Source organism: Euphorbia lathyris, chromosome 3 (genome assembly GCF_963576675.1).
Source record: "Euphorbia lathyris chromosome 3, ddEupLath1.1, whole genome shotgun sequence".
NCBI lineage: Eukaryota > Viridiplantae > Streptophyta > Magnoliopsida > Malpighiales > Euphorbiaceae > Euphorbia > Euphorbia lathyris.
In genome coordinates this window covers 2,596,449-2,605,288 of record NC_088912.1, presented here as the reverse complement: position 1 = coordinate 2,605,288, position 8,840 = coordinate 2,596,449, and the positions used below count along the sequence as shown (strand labels likewise).

The 8,840-nt window shown below is 31.9% G+C and overlaps 1 protein-coding gene across 1 annotated transcript; it reads right to left on the bottom strand.

The window, feature by feature from the left end:
* Window positions 1–514: 514 nt before the first annotated feature.
* Window positions 515–3,232, bottom strand: LOC136223684 (ribosome-inactivating protein gelonin-like). Its single transcript, XM_066011807.1, has 2 exons — window positions 3,110–3,232; window positions 515–1,563 (listed from the first exon to the last, which is right to left on the bottom strand). Exon 2 carries the CDS (start codon window positions 1,535–1,537, stop codon window positions 671–673), a length of 867 nt encoding a protein of 288 aa, XP_065867879.1. The 5' UTR covers window positions 1,538–1,563; window positions 3,110–3,232; the 3' UTR covers window positions 515–670.
* Window positions 3,233–8,840: the final 5,608 nt, after the last annotated feature.

The following is an 8,840-nucleotide window of genomic DNA, read 5'->3' as shown; positions in this document are numbered from 1 at the left end:
ATTTATTTTTATTTTTTTTATCTCTAGACTAATCTCACTTTTGATCCTTATACTTACTTGTTTTTATTTTTATCGTGAAAAATAGTTTTGATAAATATTTTTCTTTTATCATATTATTCGGTTTTGGTATTTATTTTTAATTATTTTAAAATAATTATTTTCTTTTTAAAATAAAATATTTATAAATTTTCTTTGATTTATTTTATTTCTGTTTCCTCAGTTTCATCGTAATTTAATTTTAATAGTTGAATAAATTGATTTTTATTCTTATATTTACATGTGATTAATTTATTAATATAGACATATTATTGTATAGAAATTATTGTTAAAAATATAAATCTAGTTTATTACCTCATTTGAACCAAACAACCACAAGGAGAATTATGGGTATGGGTATATAATTCCCTTTGTGGAACTGAAACAAACAGAAAAGGGAATTCAGGGTCATTACTTTCCTTTCTCCTTGTTTTCCTTTCTTTATTCCATCCCGTTACCTCTATACTAACCAAATCGATTTCAAGTCTAAACAAATGATAATAATTTTATTTCTCATATGAAAATAGACATTACAAAGACAAGGAAAACACTTTTACCAGATTTGGACATCAAAATGATACATCAATATTGTCCTTTATTTAGTTAAGCTGTATATTTTATTAAGATTCCTTCATTAATCGACTGCATATCCTTCAATTACATCATAATGCTTCAAGATTCCCATGTTTTTTTGAACTTGTCTAACACGGGTCACCCTGATACTAACATCATTCTCATCTTTCAATCTAACTGCCTTCGGAAACTTTCCCCGAGTAGCTCGTTGTATATTCTTTGACAGTTCATCCCATTTATCCTCGTAGCTAATTATCTTGGTACTTGGCTTAATATCGGTGCTAAAAGAACTAGCCACAGCATTCTCAATAAGCTTAAATCTGGCGGCCTCTGACACCATTCCAATTACAGTTATAAGGCTGGTTTTAATCTTTGATTCGTCATAGTTACTGAGAGCTTCGACCGCACTCCGTAGCGCAGACATTCCCAAGTTCACAGCCTCTCTAGTGTCTAAAGATTTATAAGAATTCGAGTACTCCATTACGACTTGTTCTGTTTCTTGGAAAAGTTCGTCCTTCAAATCCTCCGTATTAGCAAAGAAATAGGATTTTGTTCCCGATTTATAACCAACAAGATTCAAATTGACAACATCTAATGCAAGAGTGACCGAAACACTGTTGTAGGTTAGAACAACGGTGGAATAAAGCTGTCCTTGTGCTTGGGATTCAGTACATAGAACTGCTAAATGATGCTGATGAAGTGTTTCACATGTCAACTTTATTCGAAGATTTTTCAAGAATTTTGAGTAGGTTTCAGCAGTAGGATCATCCACAGAAAATGTGAGATCGTCAGCCTGAAGTTTGTTCTCATAATGATCGTCCGGTGTGGTCTGATGATCAGAGCAAATTCTGGTTGATTCAATTGCGACACTACTCCAACACAACCATGCTGCTATTGCTATCATCCACACTTTCTTATTTCCTTCCATTATTTTTATAGCATTTCAAATTTCACCTGTCAAAATTTGCCATGGTTTAAACTAATTTGCTTTTTAATTTTATATAATTGTATAGTTAATAAAGTTTTCAGACAAACGGTGAAGGTGCAGTTAATCTGATCAATTGAAACTTATCATGTACTAAAAAATACATAATATATTAATGAATTTTTTTGGGACTAAGGCCCTGTTCTTTATCACTTAATTTCAGTAACAATCAGTTCAGTTCAGTTCAGTTTAATTCAGTTCAGTTCAGTATTCAGTTTCAGCATTCAGTTTCAGCATTATTTATTATATTATCATTATTTATATATAATTTATTATAATTATTATTATTATTAATCTATAATTTATCATTATTTATTATTATTATTATTTATAGTTTATCATTATCTATAAATTAGATAAAAGTCAAGAAATGATAGTTTATTAAAGTATATATGGTTTAATAAAAAAAAAAAAAACTAAAGTATGCATCCATATTTAAAAATTAGGAATTGCATCCATATTATGAATTATTTCTCAAATTTATCCAATTTATCAATGTTAGGGATAAAATTCCACCATTTTAGACGTTAGAGGTAAAATTACTTCTGACCCAAAACGTTATTTTTGCACTTTAACCCTTAATTAAAATAAAGAGTTAAGAGTTTGTATTCATATGAAGATTTGTATTTAATTTCATAGGCTTTAAATTATATATAAATTTGTGTTTGTATGTAATTTGTATTTTTAATTTAAATTAGACTTATTTTTATTTAATTTCATAGGCTTTTATCGAGCCAAGATTTTATCATCCCAGGCTTTTATTTGATATTCAATTTAGTTTTATCTTTAATAATATATTTATTTATTATTGATATTATTAAATTTATTAGAACCATTATTATTATTATAAGTTCATTAATGTCCAATATTATCATGAAAATTATTTTAAAAGTCTAATATCATCATTATTGTTAAGTTCGGTTAAGTTCGGTAGCATTCAGATAAGTTCAGTAGCATTCAGTTAAGTTCAGTATTCAGTAGTATTCAGTTAAATTCAGTTCAGTATTCAGCAGTATTCAGTTCAGTTCAGTTCAATTCAGTTCAGTTCAGTTCAGTTTTTTTCAGCGATAAAGAACAGAGCCTAACTATCACTACGTCTGAATCTGTCTCAAATTCTGAATATACTCAAAATTACAAACAAAAATTTTACATTTAGCAATAAACTTTTTTTATCCATAATTATATATATAATTTTTATCGATAATTATATATAATTTTTGGGTACATAATAGTTTTTTAATGAATGACAAAATGCCATGCACATCTCACCATGTTAGTCACATCTATTTACTGTTTTTTTAAGAAACAAATTATTGGTAAATAAAAGTCAATGAAACTTAAATGATATATCATGTATAAATAATCACAAAGAATATAAAATTAGTCACCACATTAAAGAATTTATATAAACATGTAAATATATGTGTTTATATTTTCTTTTAAGAACCATACAAAGCAAGCTCAAAAAGAAATTAATTAAAATAAACTTCTTGAGAAATATTTAAGTTTACTTACAGAGATTGTAATAGCTTAGTTGAAGAATAAGATGTGATTTTCAAGGATCAGTTGTGTTCCTTTTATAGATCATAAGAAGTGGGTAGGAGGGTATTTTTGACTTTTTATTATTTAGTTTCTGTTGGGGTATAATATTTTTTTACATTTGATGCCCATTAGATTGATAATGGAGTTTCTGTTGTTTTAGCCCAATCTACAATGTCTTCAAAACCACCCATGATCTCTCTCTCTCTCTCTTAGAATAGCAAAATGGTTTCGATATCTTCTATGACTGCTGAATATTGTTGCTGTTGTTGATGATGTCAATGAGGAGGTATGCCACTTCTATAGACTTGTAAGGGAATCTGGCGGTGGAAATTTCATAAATTTGTGTTGTCTATTTAATACATTTCTGGTTATGTTAATTTTAGTTTTACTTTGGCTTAATACATACGCAGCCCCTTGAACCTGTCCCTTTTTTTCATTTTACTCCCTACACTTAAGGGACAACCTATTGACCCCTAACTTCCAAAAAACCAACCAATTTACCCCTTCTCTCCGACGTGGCGCTAGGAGTAAATTGGTTGGTTTTTTGGAAGTTATGGGGTTAATAGGTTGTCCCTTAAGTTTAGGGAGTAAAATGAAAAAAAAGGGACAGGTTCAAGGGGCTGCGTATGTATTAAGTCTTTTACTTTTTACTTGGAATGTAAATCCAATAATGAGAAATTCTTAATATTCTGATTGCCAAATGGTTTTTGGGTCCAACTTCAAATGTTTTATAAGAGAATAAGGTGCAAAAATACTCATGACTTTGACAGGGAGTAGCAATTTTACCATTAACGTCTAAAATGGTGCAATTTTACCCCTATCATTACCGGCAAGAGCAATTTTACCCTAACGTTAGCAAGTTGGGTCAATTTCAAATATTATTATTAAACACAAATATTTTATTCATTATTCTGCACTAATTTGGCGAAATATTTGATTTTTTTTTTGTCTAACTCATAAAAAATATAATATATTTTTAAGTTTTTTCTAAAAAAATCAGGTTTAGTCATATATTTGTGATCTGTATTAATTAGTAATAAAATGATGCACATGTGAAGTATAGATGACAAAATTTATGACCGAAAACACAATTTGATGAATAATTTTTCCAATTAACCCAACTTGTCATGTTAGGAGTAAAATTACTCTTCACGGGGGCCTCCGATCGGAATTTTTCAAATTTGATAATTATTAAGATTTTTATGGTTAAAAAGTACGTAGACTTAGATTTGTAACAAAAGATAGTGCTAGGTTGAATGGTAAATGCATAGTGTAGCTGTTTGTAATGATGAGAGTTTGATTCCCTGAATTTGCATTTTTTGTTCATATTTTCTCTTATTTTTTCTTTCTTCCTATACTGATTTTTCTTGAACTTTTTTTTTTATATTTGGAAATAATGTATAAACTATTATTTTGTTATTGTAGTGATTTTTAAATTTTTTATAAATTACAAGACAAAATTCACTTATGAATTACAACTTGTAATTTGGTGGAAAATGCTATTTACGATTCCTTGGATCATCATTTTTTTGTTCATATTTTCTCTTATTTTTTCTTTCTTTCTTTCGACAACACCTGTACTGATTTTTTCGGACCTCTATTATCATATTTGGAAACAATGTATAAACTATTATTTTGTTATTATAGTGATTTTTAAATTTTTTATGTTTTATAAATTACAAGACGAAATGCACTTATGAATTACACTTTGTAAATTGGTGTAAAATATTATTTAGACTCTGATTTATTTAAAATTTTAATATTTGACCACTAATTTATTGTTTGGTCACGTTTGGACCATAAACTATTCAAATTGATGAAATTCCACTTAATTTTAATGAAGTCTTGATCAAATCGTTCCTTATGATATGTGGTGATATTTTGACATATGGACTTGGCATGTCGTACGTTTTAAAGTTTATTTACTCAAATAATTAATTAGATTAAAACAAGAAAACATCTAAACTAAAATTTATCAAGTCTATTTATCAAAATATCATCATATGTCAATAATTTTATTAAGTTTCCATCCAAATTGGATGAAATTTCACCAATTGGGATAGTTCAGTGGCCAAATGATAAAATTTTGGATAGATCAAACACCAAATGACAAGATTGATTGGATCAATCGATGTCGAGATAGTGATTTAAGCCTTTAATTCATAATAAAGACGCGACTCAGCCAATCTTTAATCACCAAGATAAATTTTTCTCTTTCTTTCCATAGAATCTTGCGATTAGGTTCAAGTTCAGCCATCCAAGATTAATTTGTATGAATTAATACTTTGTCCTCTGCTTGCTTCTCTCATGACTGGTGAGAAGAAATTTGATTTTACATATATAAAACAAAACTCGATTTTACATATACAAAAGCAAGAAGAAAAATAATTTCTTAGCTTTAGGTTATTATTATATGACTTGAATTGTAGTTATAATATATTGGTTTTACTATTTACTATTTATTATTTCTAAAGTAGTATTAAATTTAGATATGAAAAAAGTTCACAATGTGCCTAGGGCCTCCAAAATGCTGGAGGCGGCCCTGCCACTGGGTACCCGATATGCGTTACCCTTCATCATTCTTTTGTATATTAATAAAATATTATTGTTTTTTATATATAAGATGTGAGATTTGAAGCTCAATATTTTTTTCTTCAACAATTGTGTGATACCACCAAGCTCCTTTATTCTTATTAATTAAGGTTCAATATGTTCAATTTTTAGATGAATGATTTATTAAATTTATATTTTGTTAAATTTATAATTTTTTTATTCTTAACGGATAAGGGTACGTGTGAATTAAATTGAACGAATATGGGATGTAAAATGTATACTCGTTAGGATAATGAGACATATATGCGATTTAAGCCATTTGTTTATTGATTTTTATTCATATTTTAATTACAAGCAATAAATAAATTCAATCCTTAAAATGTAAATTTAATGAAAATAAAGGGTAAAACAGACATTACAGGGCATCCAATAAAGGCATCCGGATTTTTCTGTGGAAAAGCCAAATGGAATGGTCTAGATAAATTGACCATGTGTGAACCTTACAAAAAAAAAATTTGACCTGTCAAAGTACATGGGTTTAACTTAATAACATACAACAATACACAGAAAATTACTATGCTACTTTTGTGCATATAGCCTCCTGTAAGACAAAGTTGAGACATGTGGGATGATGATGACATCAAAGTTTTTTTTAATTGATGATGACATCATTATCATTCTCAAAGCTTCCTAATATTTTTTTTTTTGTTTTTTTTTATTTTCAAAAACATATTATAAGGTGTTTATGATTTTGTTAAGATTAACCATTTGATATTTTTGTTTAGTTTTTTTAGATTTTTAATGGAACATATCTTAGCTTTCAGCACGACCATAGGAGATAAAAAAATGGTCATGTTATTATGTTAGTTTTTGTCTGTTTATATCAAATATAACCGTTAAAAATCTAAAAAAAAATAGAAAGAAGAACTAAAATCTTAATATAAACAAAAGATAGGAATATTATAATGTATTTTTCAAAATACAGGATTAAACAGTGTGTTAGGTAAAAGAAGATCACATTTTTCGTGAAGGAAATCATCTTGCGGACTTGCTTGCAACTTATGGGCGGACGGCAACAACATCCACTTGGTGGGATGTTGTCCCGGATTTTTGTGGATCGGTCTTTTTTCATGATCTGATATGGAAGCCATCCATCTAATGAGACAATTAATGGAGCACTATCGAAATAAGAAGAAAAATTTGCATATGGTTTTCATTGAGTTGGAGAAGGCATATGATAAGGTACCAAGGGAAGTACTTTGGTGGGCCTTAATAAGGAAAGGCATTTCGCGGAAATATATTGACATTATAAAGGACATGTACGAGGAGCATGCACGAGTGTATGTACCAGTGTTGGGAACACTGAACCTATTACGATTGGAGTGCGTCAAGGTTCTGCACTAAGCCCATTTCTTTTTTCCATCGTTATGGATGAAATAACGAGTTCACTTCAAGATGGTATACCATGGTGCATGTTGTTTGCAGATGATATTATGTTGGTTAAGCTAAACTATGTCGCGTTTTCATATAACGCAACATAATATATAAAATATTCTTTGCCACGTTGTTGCGTTTTCATATAACGCGACATATAACATAAGCTAAACTATGTCGCGTTAAAGGTGAGGGTATTTTTGTCCAAATGAGGTTAAAGTGTCTAGATTGGTAAGAAGTTAGAGAATAGGGCTTAATATGTAAATGGGCTTTCAAATTGGCCAAGATTTATAATTAAACCATGGGTGGATTTTTATAAGTTTAAAAGGCTAATAAAATGCCTAATATATATTTACCTTATGTACTCGTCCAAAAAATTTAACAACTCATGTACATTTGAAATATCATATTTACTACCTGAACTTGCTTAAAGTGACATATTGGCTTTTAGAAATTTCGTAAAAATAATAGTTTGGCATAATAATTTGCTTACATTGATTTATTAACCCACTGATCTTGCTAAAGTGTGTGAATTTCAACTTCACCAAAATCTGTTTTTGCTAAACCATGTAAATTTTAGAAGGTCAATAAGTCACTTTAAGCAAGTTCAAATGATAAATAAATGGTTTTCAAAATATAGGGTAGTTGAATTTTCTAAACAAATATAGAGGACTATGAATATATTAACTAAGTCCTAATAAAATATCTCCAAGGGCCAACCGGTTTTTTTGAACCAAGTGTAGAGAGTCCTTGATATATTTAGCTAAAGAACCGTAAATGAAGTCATCATCCATACAATAATTATAGTAATCTGGATCAATTAGTTTTCTTATCATGATAACTGTCGTTATTTAGATTAGGGATAAAGTGCAAAAATACTCTTAACGTTTACAGCCAGAAGCAATTTTACCCCTGTAGACACTGAGTCGGAGGACCTGTGACGAAAACCTGAAAACAAGACGGTTGAAGCGATTGATTCCGGAAGTTTTGAAAAACAAAAAAAAAATATAAAGAATAATAAGCGTATAATAAGGAAAGAAAATTACGGCGGGTCGCTGTTGCCGATAAGGTGGCTCGCGTATGCTTAGCGGCATGGCTCGGGTGCTTAGCGGCATCCGGCGCGCGGTCGACATTGGTCGAACGCCCGCTCGACGGCACAAGACGTGCGCTCGGCGTCCGTCGGACGCACGCGTCCAACCACGAGTGGCACGTTCTCGACGTCCGAGCAACGCCCGAGTCTGATAGCGCGGGGCACGCTCTCGTTGGCCACTGAGCGTGCGTGCCCGGCAGCGCGGAGCGCGCATTCGGCGGCCGCAATGTGTGAGCGTCCGACGGCGCGGAACGCGCGCTCGGCAGCCGCAGGGCGCGCGCCCGACAGCACGAGGCACGCCTCGGGGGTCGTCGGGCGGGCGCCCAACCACGTCGGGCAAACGCCCAACGAGCGTTGGGCGAGCGCCCAACGTTGGTTGGGCGCGGGCGCCCAACCTTGCGTTGGGCGCTCGCCCAACACCGTTGGGCGATCGCCCAACAATTGTTGGGCGGCCGCCCAACATTGTTGGGCGGCCGCCCAACAATGTTGGGCGGTAGCCCAATTTAGTGTTGGGCAGCCGCCCAACAAGCCTTGGGCGGCCGCCCAACGACTTTGGGCGACGCCCAATTTTACTTGGGCGTCGCCCAAAGTTCCGGGATCCGTTTCCCTATAAAAAGGGGCATGGAT